This window comes from Hypomesus transpacificus, chromosome 2, assembly GCF_021917145.1.
Source record: "Hypomesus transpacificus isolate Combined female chromosome 2, fHypTra1, whole genome shotgun sequence".
Taxonomy (NCBI): Eukaryota; Metazoa; Chordata; class Actinopteri; order Osmeriformes; family Osmeridae; genus Hypomesus; species Hypomesus transpacificus.
Window position 1 is genome coordinate 11,617,498 of NC_061061.1, and position 21,465 is coordinate 11,638,962.

A 21,465-nucleotide genomic window follows, 5' to 3' on the forward strand; every position below is an offset into this window, starting at 1 on the left:
TTTATTATTTTTCCAATGAAGCAGTGTGTAGCTCTAAAAGATGGAGGGTAACCAAAAGTCATCAAGATCCTTTGTCATCCTAGTGCCATTTTACGAAGACTACCACCTGTGTGCACTCCTGGTGACGGAAATGGCCGTTTTGAATAACTGTACAGTAAATGATGGTTGAAAACATTTTGAACCACTAGATGTGGACACTAGATGGGGACAGTCTGGTCATTTTGACTTACTGTAGACTTGGCTGTATCAGCAATCCCTTTACTCCCTGCTTTCCTGTTCAGTCAAATTGCAGCAAGTTTTGGCTAGCTTTAAACCAACAGATTTCCTGCGTATTATAACATATGAGAAATGAGAATTCAAGAATTGTAATTCATTTAATTTGATCATAGTCTAACCGGGTCAAAGACACCTCTTTCCCCACCCAGTGTCTCAGCACAGGTGTTGAATCTTATTGGTTGGGTCGTTGCTCGAAGGGGTCCTGCCATGTACGTGACCAGACGCGGAGTCTTTCGACAGGGTCCTTCCACAGTGAATTGCAGCGGTCTTTTGCAGCTACTAGACTAATATCAGGAATTACACTTTTATTTCTACTGAAACACATGGATCACGTGATGAACGCACGCGCCTCAGTCAACCGAGTTAAATCGGTATGAGCGCGTCAATCAGCCGCAGGGGTCGAGCAGTAGGTGGGGGGGGGGAAAACCTTAAAACTGAAATGTCTCGTGAAATAATAGGATATGCACTCACCACCCTGAGATGACAGGATTGCGATGTTGCAAGACTGCCCGCTTCAGTGATGCCAGGTTTGAAGGAAGACCATTGTTGCGCGAGAGAGAGAGAGAGACTAAACGACGTACCTGGAACTCCCCCACCGCCTCGACATTTCATTCATCCCTGCCAAGTTTGCAACCACTGAAGTTTAGTTGAATTACCGTGGCAAGCTACAGGACAATTGCGACCGATTTGGACAAGATATTGTGCAAAAGATTTGTCGGAGACATGGCTTCTCTGTGGCTTTATGCAAAGTGGAGATGCGGGACAATATCGTTTATCTTTTTCCAGCTTTTTTTCATTTTGCTAGTTAATGAGGTATGTAATATTGTGGTGCATTATCTATCTGAAAAGTATGACCATTCACTACTCATGTGTTAATGACGTCTATGTGTGTTTTATAGAGCCTCCAGCTGAGTTTTAGAGAATCTGCACATAATGACAATGGGAAGACAAGAGGAGCATCCACTTTACTGCACTCCCTAAAATTGCCTCAGAATACAGGTATAAACCAATGTATTCATCGTTGTTTAGACCATGTTAATAGGGCCTACCTCATTCTTGTTCGTTTTTTCCTTTATTGTTTTTAAAACCACTACACGCACAATTTCCATCTATGGCTGCATTCACTTAGTAATAACCAAAGTTGTGTCAGAGCTTTTTGTTTGTTAATTGGGTGTACTGCTTTTCTCCGCTAGAGGATGTAGTACAGTTTTACGCCCAGTCGATTAAAGTGCATTCAGGGTTCCATTCTTGAATAGCACCAACGAAGTATCTCATAGTGCACAGAAAGTGAACACGTATGCGTGTCTTTGCCCCTACGTTGATGCACATGACCTGACAGACATGAATGTTCCCTGTCTCTTATCTGTATCATACTGTTGTTGTTTTGCTTGCCTTTCATTGAATGGAAATGTTTTTGCTGACCTGAAAACTCACCTGCTATCACTGATTGATTAATGAAGTATAGGATCTTTGGTGGTGACATCTACAGGCATCGGCTAAGCGACACATTGCTTGCAAAGGCCAAGACTATACAAATTAAACGTTATTTAATTTGATGACTACAGTCCCAGACAGCAGACTGACAGACAGACAGACAGACAGACAGACAGACAGACAGACAGACAGACAGACAGACAGACAGACAGACAGACAGACAGACAGACAGACAGTGAGAGAGAGAGAGAGAGAGAGAGAGAGAGAGAGTTTATTTGTAGAGGTGTGCGTGCGTGAGTTGTGACAGGTGAGTGTTTACTCAGTGTAGCACCAGTTCAGTGATCATAGGCTTGGGGACTGCAGTTTAGCATACATTTGTAACCTGCATGGTGTATAGTTTTACAAGACACTTTGAATGTTATGATAATGAGTTTCCTGCTTCTTGGTGCCCCCTGTCCGGGCTCATTCTAAAGGTACTTATTTGGTGTTTGCCAAAGCAGGTCTGAGTGTGACAGAAAGAGGTGCTTGTTTACCTTCTTCAAACTCACTTAGCATGGCATTTCGGACTGTGGTCTCTGCTAAGTTGAACCACCAGTTAATTGTCTCATTCACATCAGGACATAATCAGACTGTTATCTAATGTTTGTAATTTTCCTTCAATTTTTCAAAATGAAGGATAGTGATACAGTATCTTGTATTGTGCTTAGTTAAAAGCTTTGAGAATGTTTACCTCATCAGCTCACTGGGTCTGATAAGAAATGGATAAAGGTTACATTGTTTGGTCCAAATATCAGTTCTCTGTACCTGGCACCTACATGTGCAAATTCCACATTTCCCATGCTGTAATACCAACTATGGAGAACAATAACGCTTATCATTTACACTGAATCCACACTGTGCTATTACAAACCCTGTCCTTGTTCAACCAACACCACCAGGAGGACAAGCATCACCTGTCTCCAGACTCCTTAAACTCTCAGACAGCGTTTTATGATGGCACTTTAAGGATTTCAAACCTACTACCTCCATCTAGAACATTACCTTGAAGTGAATCAGTCAATGGACAGGAGTCAGACAGTGTTTCCAGTGTGTGGTTCACCTGAGGGAGGAAGAACACAAGAAGCCTAATGCCCCACCAGACATTTAAATGGTCTGACATTTTGGCCCTGTGACCTCTCACCCCTCTCTCTTTACAACCTGCAGTAAACCAGCCTGAACTGTTGTAAAGCCTAGGTCAGACATGATTCACTCCTTGACAGGACTGCGTTTCCTGTTCACACCCTGGATAGCTCTGCCACATCCGCAGAGTGGGTTTCTAACTCTGTTTAATACCATTCCTTTACCTATAGAACACAGCTGGTGATGCTGAATGAATTACTTTGTATTTATCCCTTTGACTTGCTTTGTTTCATTCATGTTTTCTTCTCTGGGACCTCTGCTACTGCTTTTGTATGTAATTGTGCTTGATGAGTCTGTAACCTTTCTGCTTACCTTATTCCTAATTATCAGCACTTAAAATTACTACTCTACAATGTGTCTCATTATATATTTGCATAGAAAGTTTTTAGGTACTGGAAGGCATGTGTCTCAATGTTCTGGTGGATCTCCTCAACAGAGTATGAGATTGTGGCTCCATATGAGGTGGACCACCAGGGCCAGTACGTTTCCCACCAGGTGGCCCACCATCAGCGCCGGAGACGATCACTGACCGGGGGTGACAGCCTCTGGGAGGTGGTCCACTTCAAGCTCCGGGGCCTGGGTCAGGACTTCCACCTAGAGCTGCAGGAGGCCTCCCGGAGCCTCCTCGCACCTGGCTTCACCGTCCAGGTCCTGGGGAGGAATGGCACCAAAAGCCTGCGGGCGTATCAGCCGGACGACCTTTGCTTTTACCAGGGGTCACTGAGGTTGGAGGTGAACTCGTCCGTGGCCCTCTCCACATGCACGGGAATGGTGAGTGAACCGACGGGCCTGGAGCGTGTGTTTCATACGTCAATAAAGAGGTCAGGCTGAGCGGAGAGGAAGGAAGGCGGGCGTGTTGGCCAGTCGCCAGGCCTGTAGTAATCCTGCATAAAATCGTTTTCCTTCTAGCCCTTTCCTTATTGGTGATGACCAGGTGCAAGCACTGGATTAATCGCAGTGTTTAGCTGAAGGGTTAAAGCTTGCGACTAGAAGACTGACACTCCAAAGGCTTATTGAGGAAATGCTTTGCAAGCATGACCTAAAGCACACTTAGGTCTGAGTGTGACTGCTCCTACCTCAAACATACCCAGCAGCCAGGAGGCTAAACCCCCTGAGAGAAATGCCTTGAACAGAACATGGCAAGATCTGCTGTTAGTCTGTCTGTCTCTCTGTCTGTCTCTGTCGGTCTCTGTCTGTCTCTGTCTGTCTTGTGGCGTTGTCACCGATTTTGACCAAAAGGAATGTCCCAAAATAGTTTGTCACACTCGCTGCTTTCTCTTTGTCCTCCAGCTTGAAATAATGAAATAGACTAGATCTTGTGGTACATGTTGACGTGGCTTGTCTCGATCTCTCCGGGATGTTGATCTTCCTGGTTAGCAGGTAGACATTTGTGTGTCGGCCCTCATGTTGCGATGGCCTATCTGTCTAGAAAAAAATACGCTATCACAATGTTTGTCTGGCTGAATGTGATAAGTGAAGGGAGACCTTGGTCTTCCACCTGGGTACTATTTGACAAGGGCCAGGCAAATATTGACCTGATAGGGTTGGATCGATATCAGGAATTGATCTCTGTTTGGCAGGTCTGGGTTGAAACACGTTATGTGGCAGTTTACGGGAACATCCGGCATGGTAGCAGAGGGTTTTGAACTCAAACTTCTATAAACATTCACTTGGTGATGTATGTCTTGTTTTGTATGGAATTTTATTACCTTGATCAATGTGGGTGTTTTCATCTGTGTGTTTAGGGTAGTATTTAGATCTATTTATTGTTTACTGCATCAAACATAGACCAAGGTTTGTTGGTGGGGTTTGGTGTAGGTTTTTTACTCTATATTGATGATGTGCCTCCTGGGCACCTAATTTCTGTACTGTACATTCATCAAACTGATTGTACAACTGATTGCAATGGCTGTTTCTTAAATGACGTAGGTGAGTTGTAATGTCTGAAAGTAATGTCACGTGATCAAATTGCTTGTGGGCCCGGCTTTGGTTCTCTGGAAACATGACAGTTTGGTTGTCCCAGTTTAAGGTTGTTGGGATGGACGCCAGGGAGAAAATCATTGTTCACTTTGTGACTTGTGAGAGGGTAAAACATGACTACAGGGAGGAGACTCATGTCTTAAAGCCTATGTATAAATTCTCTTTGAATAGTGGGCTGTTGGCAGTGCTGAGTTAGAGTGGTTAACATTGCTTTGATGACAGTAGGGAGTTTGCCGTTAAAAAGTTACGAGTAGAGCGTGGTGCAGGGACTGTGCGTCTGCCAGGGAGTTTGAAACGGAGCAGACACAAGGACATGGCAAATGAAGGCCATAAAGCAGGTTCCTCTGTGTGTTAGATGTACAGTTTGTGTAGTCATACGCTAGGTTGGATTGCCAGGTTTGATGTGAGTGGAGTCTCAAGGTAGGTGGTGGTTGGAGCTCAGCCATGACACAATACATGATACACCAGGATTGATTTAGGATTGAAGTGAACCCCATGAGTTTAAGATTAAGTGTTAATCTGACTCTCCAGGGGGCTTCCCGAGGAAGTAACAACCTTAGATTAGCTTGTTGATGTATCTTATCTGAGGTAGTCCTGAGATAAATAAATAAGGAAGTGGAGATCCCCCTCCACTTCTTTATTTTGTCCATTCCTAGTAGATGCTTCAGGTCTTGAGTTTTTGAATCTCAACTGGTTGGCAGTAATCTTAGAACCGTTGTTACATTTAGTCATTTAGCAGACGCTCTTATCCAGAGCGACTTACAGTAAGTACAGGGACATTCCCCCTGAGGCAAGTAGGGTGAAGTGCCTTGCCCAAGAACACAACGTCATTTGGCACAGCGGGGAATCGATCCGGCAACCTTCTGATTACTAGCCCGACTCCCTCACCGCTCAGCCATCTGACTGTTGTTAGACACCATACTCATTCAGTCTGTCTTTTTCTCTGGTTTGTCAAGATCTAAAGGAAGCTGCTCCATCTTCACCAAGGAGATCTTCAGATCTCATCTTACACAGACTTCTAAAGCACTTTTTATTTGAACAGAAGGAACATACATAAGTGTCCCCCCCCCCAACCACAAATCACTTGTTGGTTGTGTTTTTCCTTTTGTAAAAGTAATGTTTGCTCCAGGGTTTATAGTAGAACCTGATCCACCCCCACGTCTGCTCCTCCTTCTTCCTCACCTTCCTGGGATTTCCAGGAATATGTGATGTGACACGCTCTGTAGATGCAAAGAACATTTTAGAGACATTGAGTGTGGTCCCCTTTGGTTTTCTACTATACAGAGCCTTCTGCCAATGAACACAGCCCGACATGCATAGTGTTGTTGTTGTGTTGTTGTAACCAGGGCATTACCAGTGATAATGAATACGTCTCACAGTATTCACATGAAGACAAACCATTTCATTGCATTATGGTAAAATACAGTGTGTAGTTACGGCTTCAAAGAGGAGTCTATTGCGAAGCCAACCTGCCAGGAAGGTGCGTCTTTGTGAGGCAGTCCCAAGCTCTAGGCTCGCATACACTCGTTTACTGACATCCACTTGTACACCTTGCCTTCCCCTTCCTACAGTACATGTCTGAATCTGTCTTCCTCCAGGGTGTCCAGCTGTTCATCCCCCTCCCAGGTACTGTTTCACCCTGCCTACTAGCTTTTTACGACTGCTATTTGCACCTCGTAGGGCCTGGCGTGTAATCTGATGACATTGGCTATTTAGGAGAACGGGAGGGTGACCTAATCTCTTAATTTAGAGCTGCGTACACATAGTGAAGGGATACAGGATAATGATTGTTGTGCACAGGCAATAGATGTGTGCATGCATGTTTAGGACATACACTTCTGAATTGGTTAACTTAGGAACCAGGCTTTGTTTAATGAAAACTGTTTTGCACTTCAAGAACATTTGTGGCAGATTATCAAAGAAAGCATCATACAGTATCATGATCTTAATGTGGACATAGCTTGGTAATGTAACATGTGGTGCTGGGTGTACTACTGTAGTATGAGTCCAACACAAAGTTGAAACTAACTAGGTTACAGCATGACCAGAGCCGCATGTTCTGGAGGCAATACACGTGCTTAGTATCTAGGCAGGGTTTCAAATAATGTGAGCCCCTTCACCCAAGTTGTTTACATGTGCAGTCCCAGTCCTCAATTCTCAGCAATGGCAAAGCAGCAGTTTCCATGGATTCTTGTTTCTGAGGGAGAGATATGGTGCTGGAGGGAAGTGACAGCACTGGAGACATAAGGAAACAGGATCGTGGTGTGCAGGGTGACATGTGGTCTCCATCTGACTGTGTCGCAAGCCCTGGCCATGCCAGCGGTGCCTGGTGCTGTTTTCTCTTTTTGATCTGCTCTCCAACAGACTGGAGAAGGATTGGGACTTTAATGTCCCCTTTGGGAAAATTCAATTTTCCGCATTGTGCTTACAGTCTGCTTAACAAATAGACTGGATATCAGTGTTTCTGTCACGGCAACAATTATTTTTACAAATATGGCTACTTGTAAAAATCAATACACACATTGGAAATGTTGTAGTCTCCTTGAAGACCCATATGTTTAGGGGTGGAGGTGCAAATCCAACACTTCCATCAAGTGTCATAGTGCATGTCCAAATGCTTTCCTCCAGGGGGGACGCTTGATTCAAGCGACATGTCCTCCCCCCAGACCCGGGGTCTCACCTCGCCCAGTCTCGGACCAGATGTATTACAATGATTGCTCCAGCGTGTAAGAGACTGCTAAGAGAATGACTGGAAACACACAGGGTGTCACCAAAAGCCAAGCAACCTGGCTGCTGGTCTAAGGATTAGAGCGTTTTGCTGGCGGCTTAGTTAGCTATCATCAGCGGTGTCTGCACAGTGTTGTTGAGTACTCAACCCAGTCTCCAGAGACAGTAATAGACCTCTTTATTACAAACAGAGTTAGAAGGGATGCCCATTCCATACATATGGCTGGTGATGAAAAAATAGTTTTGTCCGTCTCTTCATAAACGGAGTGATTAAGTTCACTTGAGTTCTGAATTTTAATAAGTATCATCAATCTGCAGATTGGGAGAGAACCAGACCTCCGACCATAAATGACAACACAACACCAGGCTTAGGTTTCAATCATGTCTCTCTCAGCTCTGAAGGCCGTAGGACCATCTTTTATAGGGCACAAGAATGTAAACATAGATAGTGACAGTCAGGCAGTAATGACGTTACAACAGTCGCAGAGAAAGAGATTCACAGCTCCCAACCCATGGCCACTCTCAGACTAGAGAGATCATAGTTGGAGCTTTCCTTGTAGTCAGGACAAGGAACGTTTACCCACCACTTTCTCCTGACCCCAAACATCTCTTAACCCTGACACATAGACACAATAATGTAAACACACAGGAAATCCCAATTTCTTCCACTCTAGTCAAGGACATTTATTTTCTGGACAACATACAAGCAATTTCATCACAGAGAAAAACTTTTTTTTGTGTTTTTTTTTCTTCTCATTGCTCTTCACCAGCCAGTTGTGTGACTGTATATAACTGTTTATGATTGTATCCAGTGTCATAAGCCGGCTAATTCCTTCACAGGAACACCCTTGACACTCTTAAGATGCCACAAAGGGATCAAGCTATTTTCTCAGCCAGTTAAAACCCAAAGCCTCACTTTGATGTTCTATTGATAGATGTCTGTAGACTTCAAACTTTATAGTTCATTTTCCATGCTATAAAAATGCAGCTAATTAAGTTTTAGTTTTGTTAAATAGGTGACCTGTGGTTCTGCCACACCAGTATGTGCCACCTTGAGATCTACCATTAGACCAAGAGGCCCTCAATATGGTCTCATTGCAAGAACAACATTGAACTTACAAAGCGGTGACTTATTATGCAAACAGGGTTCCGAAACACTTCGGTCACACATGCAATGCCAATGTAAAGTTGTGCACACCAAAACATGCTAAATGTGTATTGGCTAGTTGACACAAGTTAAAACAGGAAGTACTAATTACCTAATGCTGAATCACCTGTAAACACCTCCACTACCCATACCTCCCTTACGTGGCTGGGGTCATATACAGGACTGGTGTAGCTTGGCTGTCAAGAGCTATGACGATTTATTATCTTCAGTGTAGTCCAGTTTCTCCATCTATTTCTCGTTCTTTTCCTAGCTCTCTTATTTTTCTCTCCCTCCCTCTCTCTTTCTCTCTCTTCTCCACTCCAATACTCACACCGCTCCATACTATCACACTGCCGCTCAGAGCTGTGGCAATGATAAAGGACCTCACACATCAGTCACTGTGGAGAAAGGGCCGTACTCAGTTAAATATCTGGACCTCTACCACTGCCAGACCTCGTTATGTTTTCACTGTGTGTGGCTCGATGATTGTCAAGGCCGACGTGGCACTAAAAGCTGAGCAGAGAGCAAGTCATGAACTTTTAGGGACTTTTTGCTTTGGGCTGGCAGATGGGAGGTTCCAGCCACCGCATCCCATATTTCATGAAAATACAGCATGCTGAAACTGCAACGGTGATGAGCACCCGTTCTTGCCTCTAGTCAGGTTTGATCCGAACGCAGGATGCGGAGTACTTCCTGAGACCCCTGTCCTCCAGCCTGGCCCTGCGGGAGAACTTCAGCGCCCCCCCCAGCCACCTACCTCACATCCTCTACAAGAGATCAGCAGACCTGCACTCGCCCCCGCGGGACGCCGAGAGACCGCTAGTTGCCCTGCCAGGCGCCCCGCCGGGGGGGTACGCCGGCGCGGACCAAGGGGCTCACCAACGTGACCGTCACCATGACCACGGTCACCACGGCGACGGTCACTACGGCGACTACAACCATGGGACGAGGCAGCGGCAGCACTTCTGCGGGAGGCGGAAGAAATGTATGTAAGGGCATTCTGTCTCCTTGTATGGGCAGGACCAACATCCCAGTCCTACTTAATCTGTATCTTTGATACGAAAAGCATGTACTGTTGATGAGTAGTGTGGCTGTGTTGCTTGAACTTTGAAATCAATAAAAAGTCATTGAACAAGTGGCATTTGCAGCAAACGTTACGTGCTAGACCCGGGCTAATTACATGTATCAATTACTTGTAGGTATTTAAAAGTAAATGAAGGGTGTTTGATTTGAGTCACGGTTGCTACCTGAGGACCAGATTGAATGGTTTCATTAGATGAATCCATCACACTGAAGGACTTGGCTGTATGACAGCTATTGCAGTAAGCACTAGTTCTGGACCCCCGCCCCACCCCCACCCCCACCCCCCCCCCACCACCACCACCCTCTCTTTATTAAATCGTCCACTAATTTACTGTTGTGCATTCCTGAGAGACCCCGGACCTTCCCTCTCTCTCTCTCAGGGCCTGACCAAGCTTAACATGTTGAAGCATGAAACATAACACGTCCACGAGTATCATGGCGTACACGTTAATGACCGTGTGCTGTGTGACCGTCTCATAGCACAGTCATGCAACGCCTGGCCGGGCTAAGCTCATTAGACTGTGACCTCACAGCGTGGGGTTTCCACAGGACCAGGGGGTCGTGGACGCCCAGGTCACAGCTGTCCTCAAGAAAACAGCGTCGTGTTTACACTCCGGGAATGACATCAGCGCACCACCTGTGCCACGTTTGAGCAAAAGGCCGTTTGGCCCTCACCTGTTTTCTGGTTAGACAAACAAACTTTCCATCTGAGGTCTTAAAAAGCAAAACACTCGCAGGACAGAAAGATTAATAATAATTTGCGAGGTCAGCAGGGATTAGGTAAAGATACATGTCAAAGGCAACATTGGGTTTTCACCCCACGGATGTGTGTTTTGACCTTGTGACCTGATGTGTAAGTGAATATGGAAGGTTATGCTACAGAGATGTCTAACATTCCTGTGGAGGATTAAAGATGGGAGTTCACAGCTCAAATTCCTCTCATGATTTCGTAATCTGACAAAAAAATTTGGGTAACACTTCTTACCTGTCACCTCATATAAAATGCTTTCATTCGTATATAAAGGCATTGACTATTACAGAACTCATCAAAAGACAACCTAAATGACAATCCAACAACCAGTCACCCAATGTTTATTAATCCTTTATGAAATGTGTGAAAACTATGCTACTGTTAAGTGTTACAGTTGCTGTAATCCTTCATAATCTGGCTCTAATCTCTTCTCTTTTCCTCCTTTTTCCACAGACATGCCCAAGCCTCCAAAGGAAGACGTCTACATATTACCTGATGAGTTCAAAGACATACCCAGGAACAAACGAGCTCTCTTTTCCAAAACCCACACCAACCACAAACTCAACGTTGAGACCTTGGTCGTGGTCGACAAGAAGATGATGGACAGCCACGGTCATGAGAACATAACCACTTATGTCCTAACCGTGCTCAACATGGTGAGTGGAGAGAACCGTGATTCAGGGCAAAACACTGTTCCTTAGCGGTAACCGCGATAACACTGTTCACAGAACAGGGCACGGCTGTTCCTTGATTATCTGTACTGGCTTCATGCACTTGTCCGTTGCTTTGGACCGTACCATCTGGTACATTTATGAATGCATGTTATGTAATGGAAATGGTGGTTGGTATCTAAATGGGGTCATGCACATCGTTAATTTAGGAGTCTAGACACAACATTCAATGTATTGAATTATACTGGATTCTATCGACTGCATAGGAAAAAGATACGTCCCAGATTTAGTCTGGTCTTGATCTACGCCAGGGTTTATATGACCGAGGAGATATCTACTCCTGGTGTTGTTTCGAAGAGTGTGGCGAGAATGTAACTGATACGGACATGAGGTCATTGGACAGCATGCTGTCGCTCAGCTGATCTGAGCACATCTCGTCATGCCGTTCTGCTACTTAACGACTGACTGACAAATCCAAAGATAATCCCAGCGCTCTTTTCAAAACAGTGTTCCCTGTAAAACCCGGGTCAGAATAGTTCATCACCTACTAAAGAGGGGCAATCTTGACAGGATGAAGTTACACTGAACAACCACACTCTTCTGCCTCTTCCCCTGGGTCCCCCCACCCCCAGACACACACACACACACACAGACTCACACTCACAACAACACACACATCTCTCCAATAAGGATATAAGAGAGTCCCGTTAGGTTGCTGACATAGCAACGTATCACTGCCATCTCCCTCCCCATCCACGTGTCAGCAGAGGGAACAAGATAACATGAGGAGGGAGCGGAGGTTTCCAGAAGAAATACCATTTGGGTAAAAGTGACACCAGAGGTATTCTACGATCCCTGAGAGAAGAATCGGGATTCCTGTTTCAAAGTTGGATTGAGAGCTTTGATTGATGTTTAGGTCATCGCATGAGTAGAGGCTCAATTGAGACCAGCCGTGAAGGCTGCGTTGTTCTCCCATACAGTCTCTGGGGTATTTGGATGTTATCTCTTTTAAATAACGTGGCTTTGTTTCTTGTTTATTAAACTCTGATCTTTGTGCCAAATACAAAATCTTTTTAAGATGTTTAATTAGTTCGGAAACCAGGACTTTTTTCTCATTTTTTTACAATATTATTGTTAAACAAGACTACCCCTTCCAAATGCATGATTGTCTGATTGTGTTTAAATTCAAGATGTCTGTGCAGCAGTATTTACTACAGATGTTGTCAATGGTAACTGTATTAAGGATGATGATGATATATTATATCCTCAGATTAATGTATGTCCCCCCCCCCTACACACACACACACACACACACACAGGTCTCCACTCTCTTCAAGGACGGGACCATAGGGGGGAATATCAACATTGTCCTAGTGGGTCTTATTCTGTTGGACGAGAACCAGGTTAGTGTTTTCTTTTCAGGATGTTCATCTGTTACCATCATGGACACAGAACCAGCAGCTTAAGTCACGTCTCACGTCACCCAGTCTTATGAAGCCAGCAAAATATTTATGTTTGAATTACACCCTGTTGCCAAAAGTGACAATTTGGCACTGGAAGACCTGTAGTTTCAAGGTTAACATTTAGTAGTAAATGCTTTGGGCTTTTTTCAGATCCATGTATCTGATGTGCTAGACTATGTCTGCCTCAGGGTGCAAATCGCTAGGTGTTTCTGGAGCGTTCCACCAGTTTGGAGGTTTGAGCAGATTGGTTCTTTTCTTTTACAATGACAGTTTAATTATGGGGTGTACCCTTCCTTGGGTTCTCGCCAATTTCTTGCGAAAATTTCTCGCCGAATCCTGGGCGAGGGAGTTGAGAAGCCGGAGAGAAAGGCCATCTTTGTCATCCACCTGTGCCTAATGTTGACGAACTTCAATTTTCTCCAAGAGGTCATTGAGTTCAGGAATGTCAAAAATGTCCCTACTTCTCCAATTTGCTATATGCTCCCAGTAAAGAGGCACTTTAGACCAATTTGACCTGGCTTTTTGCTCAGTTGTTTTCAGGTGATTAAGGAGCTTCTAAAGGGGGGAACTGGTTTTAGTGCCTCTCTCCCACTCTTCATCTGACAATATGAAGTGGAGTGACACTTGGGCTTTTCATCTGAACTTTCTTGCTTTTTTATGGACACCAACTGCCACTTTGACACTCATTACCATACATTCATATACACACACACACACTTTGATGTGTTTGTCCCTCTCCCTCAGGATGGGCTGGCGATAAACCACCACGCTGACCATACCCTGAACAGCTTCTGCCAGTGGCAGGCCAGCCTGGGAAGCAGACAGGGCCGTCGTCATGACCACGCCATCCTCCTCACAGGGTTGGATATATGCTCCTGGAAGAACGAACCGTGTGACACGCTGGGTAAGTCGCTCTCTCAAATGCAGCACTCCCTCTCTCTCTCTCTCTCCCTCTCTCTCTTCTTGTCCCTCTCGAATGTAGCTCTCTCTCTCTTCTTGTCCCTCTCGAATGTAGCTCTCTCTCTCACTGTCTAGAAGAGCTTACACACCCTTCCTACACCAGCCTGCTGGCCTTCCTATCCACTAATGAGCTGTAACTAGCTCACTGAAGGTAATCACCAGGAGCAGGACTTCTGGGGTTTCCTTTGAGAAAAAAAGCTGTTATGTACTGTCCCCCCCCCCCCCCACACACACACACACACAAACTCACCAAAAACACACACAAGCTCAACCCAAGTCCAACCTCCGACTTCAAAGTGCTGGCTGACTACTAGCTTGTGTTAGCTACACTCTTTAGTGTTGAAGCCCAGTTCAAAGGCTCCTGGGAAGACAAACGTGCGGGCCAACCTGTGAGTGGCTAACACCTCAGAGACGGCCCTGGACTCCTGGGCCAGGCCTCTGATGTGGAAGGCCCCCCGGATCATGGAGATTTCACCCCACATCGGCAGCTCCATCCGGCCGCACCAAATATTTATTTATTTCGTAATTTATGTTCCTGTAGCAGCAGATGGAAGGAGGAAACGAGGGATGGTGTATTGTAGATCAGAGGGGAGAGATCCGGAGGGGTGTGGAGTTAAGCCAATATAGGCTGGTTTGAAGGAATACAGAGACTCACAAAAATATGAAACATGCTGTGACAAAAACGGATTTGTATTCCGATATTTACGCCTCTAAATGAAACTGTAACATCTCATGCGTGTTTATTCGGAATAAGTCCTTAATCAGTGTTTTTATGTTATTACTTGTGCGAAGGTGTGTACTGTTCAAGTATGTATAAAAAGCCCAGGTATCGCTCATCCATTGAGGTTGACTCCTTTGTCTGAAACAAGTCAGTGAACAACATGATATTACATTCTCACTGGGAAAACCCCCCATAAAAGAAATCCTTTGTGTCTGTGCCTTGCAATTCTTTTTCACTCTCTCTTTTCCCATACATCCTTCATAGTTCCCATGCTCACATATGCGAACAGGTTTTTAGGGATGACCAAGGGCTTGTTTGATTTTCCTTCATGCATTCCAAAGCTAACATGCAACTGTTAGCTGTCGTATCTGCTTAGAGCCATGGAGAGACAACGTAGAGCAGAATTCACTAAGAACTAACAGTGTTTCACTGCTCTTAGAACAATCCGGACCCAGAATCCAGCCTTCCACTCCTTTGCTGTACGATGCATAACAGTATGTAGGAATGTAGTTTGACTTTTGTATCATAACAGAGAGATATATGCTGCGTTCATATAAGAGAGGGCATGATAAGAATCACAGTTCAAATGGCGTGCTGATTTAATGTGAACTCTTAATGTGTACAGTTGGCACAAAATATGGGAAAAATGGAGACCTGATCCTACAAATCAGTTTGTGCAGATTAGGAGGACCACACATTCATTACTCTCCTCCTCCTCCTCCTCCTCCTCCTCCTCCTCCTCCTCCTCCTCCTCCTCCTCCTCCTCCTCCTCTCTCTGTGCAGGCTTCGCTCCCATCAGTGGGATGTGCAGCAAGTACCGCAGTTGCACCATTAACGAGGACACGGGCCTGGGAGTAGCCTTCACTATCGCACACGAGTCTGGACACAAGTAAGACACACACACACACTGCTCTCTGTCTGAACACCTGTTACAACCTGAGAGCTCACAGCCTTATAGGGTCTGTGTCGAGGCTTTACATATACATATAGAGACATTTCATGCAGAAAGAGACGTTGGGTCACCCAACTGGCCAACAGAGGAATAGAAGAATGGTCAGGACATCAGTCATCATTATTTTAAGCAATTAAGCCATTTTGATTGATACCTCTTACAGATGATACTAGAGAGAGGATGTGTTGGCTTGTGAACGACCCCAGGCTGCAGTCTGCTCTTCCTATAGGATCAGATATGAGCTGTTGCTTCCCTTGCATCTCTTTCCCACAGTTTCGGCATGGTCCATGACGGGGAAGGCAACATGTGCAAGAAGTCCGAAGGCAACATCATGTCCCCCACGCTGGCTGGCCACAACGGCATCTTCTCCTGGTCAGCCTGTAGTCGCCAGTATCTCACCAGGTTTCTCAGGTAAGACTGCGCAGCGAGTCAGTACCTCAGCAGGTTCCTCAGTCAACACAGCCATCAGATGCCATTTAAGTAACATTTATTGTACAGGGAAAAAAAGGCATTCCTGACAAGAAATCTGAATGGTCAGTTTGGCATGTTGTGTATGATGTTGTTTGAAGTCATTTTAATGCTGTTTCAACAGTATTTGCATGAAAACGTTTTGAAATGAAGGACACCCATGCTGAAAACCATGCCTCATTGCACTGCACATAACTGCCTACAGTTTTATAAAACCAGGCTTTTTACTTTATGTATAATTCTTGCTGAAGTGTCCCCCCCTCCCCCCCAGCCCCCCACCACCCCCCCTATGATACACAACACGCAATGCGGACCAATCGGATGGATTTATCTCTGTACTCAGCTCAGACCCAGAGGAAGCCTGGTGGAAAGCTATCCTCCCATTCCATGCTGCATACCTGCTGGGTGTCTCAGCCTGCCAAAGCGTGGGCCGTTCCCCTGACGTGAACATCTCCAGGCCTGGAGTGGGAACCTATTCTGGCTGGTCATGTGGGGTTCCCCCCCCCCTCCCCCCCCTCCCCCCCCTCCCCCTCCTCCCCCCCCTGCAGGGACCAGGCTTCAGCCTTCATAGTAGAGTGAAGGGGACGGGAGGTGGGAGGGATAGATATATATTACTGGCATGGTCGCCAACAGACTGATATGTGGGCCTTCACTGTCTGCCTCTCAGTTACAGTCTGTGCATCTGAGTGTGTGTGTGTGTGTGTGTATATGGATGTGTGTTATTGTGTGAAACTCGAGATTGGTACCCTAAATTTACCAGTGTGTGAAAGGAGCTGTGAGGTATTCCATCGCCTACTGTCAGGGACACTGTATTTCCTCACTGCTTAATTGAAGCCCCATGATCTCATCCTCGTTAGGGCTGTCAGGGTTATATTAAACTCACCCAGACACTGTGCTCGTCTGGCTCACGTAGAGAGGGTGGTTCTGGGCCAAGAAGCTCGGACCCAGGTGCACTCGCATCCCTCTCTTTGGGTCTCTCCTACCAGCGGAACATGCTACACTGTTGTGGATCGTCCAGCTCGCGGTCAAGTCAGTCTCACATGATTTAGTCACTTCAGGGAGACACGTAACAGGCACGCAAACGCAGTTCCCCTGCCATGTTGTCAGTGGTTCCGTCCATGCGTAAGAGAAATCTCTGGCGAACCTTTTGGTCCACCCTCTGCACCAGTCTCACACTGCAGTCTCACAGTTGACCCTTAGATGGTCTTTTGGTCACTTCCTGTTTCGGAGGCTCACTGAAACCCAGTTGAGCGGAGCTCGGGGTGAGGACCTTGAAGGAGGTGACAGTAGGCTGGATGGATGTGGCTTTCAGCACTCGCTGACATTCCTACAAGTGGCGTCCAGATGGGACCCCTCTCCCTAGCTCCCCCTACACACGGAGAAAAAAAAAAACCTGTTCCACGTAACACACGCGGTACACTCAGCACACAGTCGGTGATGTATACACGTCTAATTGGAAGCAGGATGAACGTATGAGAAGTCGGCAGTAAATCTCGGGCGTACAGAACTTTGGACCGGAGCGGTAGAAAAGAATGGAATCAATCGAAGGAGAGTAGAAAAGATACCCTTTTGCCCCCACCTCTCTGCTTGGATACAACCGCAATCTGCTTGGGTATAAACGTGCATGCGACCTGGAGGGGGGCGTATATCAGATATACCATCGTGCACCCTATGATGTTGTCACTGTGAGACACAGATCTGGGAACGTTAGAAGGCTGTGCAGTCCAGTCATTGTTCTTCAGACATGTAGGAATCGTAAAGGAGTGGTGAGCACCCTGCGCTCTGCTAAAGCCATCAGGACCTCTCATGACTCTCTGGGCTGTACACTACATCCATTCTACATTGGGACCAGAGGATTGAAGTTGTAAAACACGTCCCCATGATTACTGCTGGTATCGGGTTACGTTGGGAAGCCTGTCAGCGACCTGAGTGATAGTATTTATTAACGCGTGTCAAGAGAATCTGTCAGGGACATAAAACTGTTCCCTGCTTGGGTTTGGCACTTGTTATGTTGCCAAGACAACCCTTTTATGGCATTTTCTCTGTGAGAAACAATATCATTATGGGATGTGTTCCTTTATAGTGAGTCAATGAGCAAAACATCCATGCACAATCAACCTACATCGCTTTGGCAACAAAACCATCTCTCCACTCTGTTGACTTCGTTTGATTCTTTGCGTTTTGCTTTGACGTCATGATGGTGATGTTATGCTGTGTGGCTTGTCAATTCCCTAAAACTAATTAAATACTCGATTCCATCTCCCGTCTACTCCAGCTCAGCCCAGGCCACCTGTTTGTCGGATGAGCCCAGCTCGGTGCAGGAGTACAGCTACCCTGAGAAGCTGCCTGGGGAACTGTACGACGCTGACACACAGTGCAAGTGGCAGTTTGGAGAGAAGGCCAAACTCTGCACATTGGACTTTAAGAAGGTACTGTGAAAAGACTGTCCAAACGCTGTCTATCTGACTGTTCTGCGGACAGTGGGAAGGCGGGATATAATATATGCTGTATATTATATGGACAATATTGAATCATATTGTGTGGTGCAAAATGAGCTGTTACAAACTGCGTTGATGAGCTTTTTGGAAGCATTCCATCCCAGTTGTCTACCATCCCAACAAGGCAACAACGCTCAGCGCACACCTCGGGAAGCAGAGCTGATGTCCATGTGTTTCGGATGTCTAGACACTTGTTCTGCTCGTAGGAACCAAACCATCACTTCGTCCCTCTGGTCTACTTTATTTCAAATTTGTTTTTGATGAAGTCTTTGGCAGGCGTCACAGAGATAAGGCATGGCTGGATCGTTCAGCAGCAAGTCACACTATACTCTCCACGGGGGCCTCCCAGGTGCCGGGTTACCTTGGCAAAAGCAAAACAATAGTTTGGATGTGCACACACGCACAGACAAAGCAAGGGCCTTCTTTTCGTTCTTTGGAGTTTCTCGGTTGGAAAATCCCTGAGTCTGCAAACAGCTGCACAAACACGTCTTGGGATTGCTTCCATGCTAGCTGCTGGCAGGCTCCTGCCTCTGCTAGCATTTTGCTCCCAGTGTTGTCAGAATATGACAAAGTCATTCACTTTCTAGCAGCAAACGCACATGAAAAGTAGCAGTTTGTGTCTCTTAGGCGAAATAAGTAAGCTGGTGTGAGTAGAGCAAATTCCTGTGGGTTTCAATACAGATCAGCTGCCATTATAGATGAATGTACTGTGGTGTAATGTACTGTACATATGTGGAACATGCTGTTTGCAGATAACTCTTTGGGATATGAAGTGTTTCAGTATTGTTTACCACAGGGCTTCGGCATATCTGTAAAGCACATTACTGTTATTTTGACCACCTAAAAACATCTTTTGAACATAATGACAGTGTCATAAAGTGTGTCAGAAACATCTATTCATTACGCCAATGACGGTGCGAGGTTCTAGACCGGCCATTAGTCAGCTAACTTCCTTTTCTACTTCCTGTCTGTTCCTCTCTCTTTTCTTTCTCTCTATACCCTTGTCTCTTTCTCTCTTGTGTGTCTCTCTTTCCTCGTATCTCTCTCCTCCACTTTTTCCATCCATCTCTCCCACTATTCAGTACCTGTACAAGTGTGCAAGTGTGTGTGTTTACTTGTGTGTGTGTGTATGTTGGTGTTTCTCAGGACATCTGCAAGGCTCTGTGGTGCCACCGTGTTGGTAGGAAGTGCGAGACTAAGTTCATGCCAGCAGCTGAAGGCTCTGCCTGTGGTCCAGACATGGTGAGACGGAGCATCATAAGAGTGACACAAACACACACACTGGACACACACAGCTGGTGACACACACTGGATACCCACACTGGCACACACACACACGTCCACTGTACGGTCATCAGCTGCTGTGTTTTGGAAGCCATTTAGCATAGCATGACTCAGCATAACAATTACTATACTTGTGTTTTAGATTTTAAGTGTCAGAAGTGCTCTCAGAACGCTGTCTTCTGCCCTATTTTCTATCTTCCCCCTCGAGACAACACACACAAACACCTCATTCTCTAGAGTAGCCACACTAGCACGAGTCTAAGCTCAGCTTCACGTCTGCTGCCCCACAGGCTTCAGTCATTTGACCCTGAGATCTTTATCAGATCCCCCTTGTCCGATATCTGCTGGGTGACATTTAGTCCTGCCAGACTTAGCTCTGTTAACAGTGCGACTGGCTGCATTCCTGTGCCCTGGGTTGCCAGGTTTGTCAAAGCTCCAGTGCAAATGCCACTTAGGTCACACGGGGTATCGGTGAACTGCCTCAAGTGGATAAACAGCAAAGTCTATTGAGGGCTTCTTTGTTCTCTGTTTAATGCTGTCTTTCGGCTTTTATGGAGCGGCTGAATGCACTGTAAAAGCCTGACGAGGGACTTTTGAGGACCTCACATTCTTTATTGGGGAAGTTTTGTCTCTTAATGATGCTGTTGGACCGAGAACTTCCCATGAAACATTCAAATTCACAAAGTACTGTAACAGAGAGGATTATCTGGGCATACGGTCAAGCCAAGCCCTCGCAGAGCACAAGCGTCTCTCCCATCACTACTCATAGGACAACACTGCCAGCACAGTGGGTCAGTGCTGAGCTTGTTAAAACCGTTTTTTTGTTGTTGAGGGGGCTGGAAAATACGTGTTCCTCTGGGCTTTTTCCTGACAGCATCTCAAAGAGATTTGCCTCCATCCTATATTGAAGTTGATGGCTTAATCCCATCCAATCCTCTGAGGTCCAGTTGTCAAACACAAACAGTGACAGGCTGGGTGAGGAATCCAGGCTGTTCAGGGACCATCAGCTGCTCCAGTCCCAGATCTGGGGATCTCTCCGAGGTGGACGCTTCAAACTCACGCACGAATGTCATCTTGGTGTAAAATCAACTCATTTAACATGTTTGTTATTGCTAGTTGTCAGAAACAGGAAATTGTTTTTTTTTTTGGAATTTTCTGGAAAGACCCCCCCCTCCACACACACACAGACCTGCTTCAATTACATGAAAGTAATATGCGACTCACTCATGGTACTTATGAAGGTGTCCCATATGGAAGTGGAAGTGGCACCATTGCAGTGGGTGAGACAGACCAAGCGCACCCAAGTCCTTGACAGTGCGTGCAAATATTTGGGAAAAGAACAGCTGTGGCGTTTACGTGCATTTGTTTCGTCCTCCAGTGGTGTCGTCGTGGCCAGTGTGTGAAACAGGGTGACGAGGGGCCCCGGCCGATCCACGGCCACTGGTCGGGCTGGTCGGGCTGGTCAGCATGCACGCGGAGCTGTCAGAGTGGGACTACGTATCGAGAGAGACAGTGCACCAACCCGAGGTACACACACACACATGCAGACACACACGGAAACACACACAGGTATTGTTGCACGAATGCTAACAGATAGACGCACAATTTGAACCCGCATACACCCACTTTACGTGGTTGGACGGGTGGTCATGGTGTTAACTCAGTGTGGCGCCCCCTTCCCCCCAGACCCATGTTCGGGGGGCTGTACTGCGAGGGCTCCTCGCGCTCCTACAAGCTGTGTAACACTGACGACTGCCCCCCCAACACGGTGGACTACAGATCCCAGCAGTGTGCAGAGTTCAACAGCCGGCAGTTCAGGGGCTGGTACTACAACTGGAAACCCTACACCGCGGTGGACGGTAGGTTGGCTC

The 21,465-nt window shown here is 46.1% G+C and overlaps 1 protein-coding gene across 1 annotated transcript in view; it reads left to right on the forward strand.

Annotated features, from left to right (window-relative positions):
* The first annotated feature begins 662 nt into the window (after positions 1-662).
* LOC124477490 (A disintegrin and metalloproteinase with thrombospondin motifs 16) overlaps positions 663-21,465 on the forward strand; it is a 29,155-nt gene continuing 8,352 nt past the window's right edge. Inside the window, exons 1-13 of the mRNA XM_047035304.1 lie at positions 663-1,089; positions 1,176-1,275; positions 3,326-3,660; positions 9,401-9,728; positions 11,031-11,233; positions 12,568-12,651; positions 13,456-13,615; positions 15,176-15,281; positions 15,618-15,755; positions 18,088-18,241; positions 19,457-19,552; positions 20,973-21,121; positions 21,281-21,453. Coding sequence (XP_046891260.1) covers positions 1,000-1,089; positions 1,176-1,275; positions 3,326-3,660; positions 9,401-9,728; positions 11,031-11,233; positions 12,568-12,651; positions 13,456-13,615; positions 15,176-15,281; positions 15,618-15,755; positions 18,088-18,241; positions 19,457-19,552; positions 20,973-21,121; positions 21,281-21,453 — 2,116 coding nt within the window. The 5' untranslated portion in view covers positions 663-999. The remainder of the gene's footprint in view (positions 1,090-1,175; positions 1,276-3,325; positions 3,661-9,400; positions 9,729-11,030; positions 11,234-12,567; positions 12,652-13,455; positions 13,616-15,175; positions 15,282-15,617; positions 15,756-18,087; positions 18,242-19,456; positions 19,553-20,972; positions 21,122-21,280; positions 21,454-21,465) is intronic.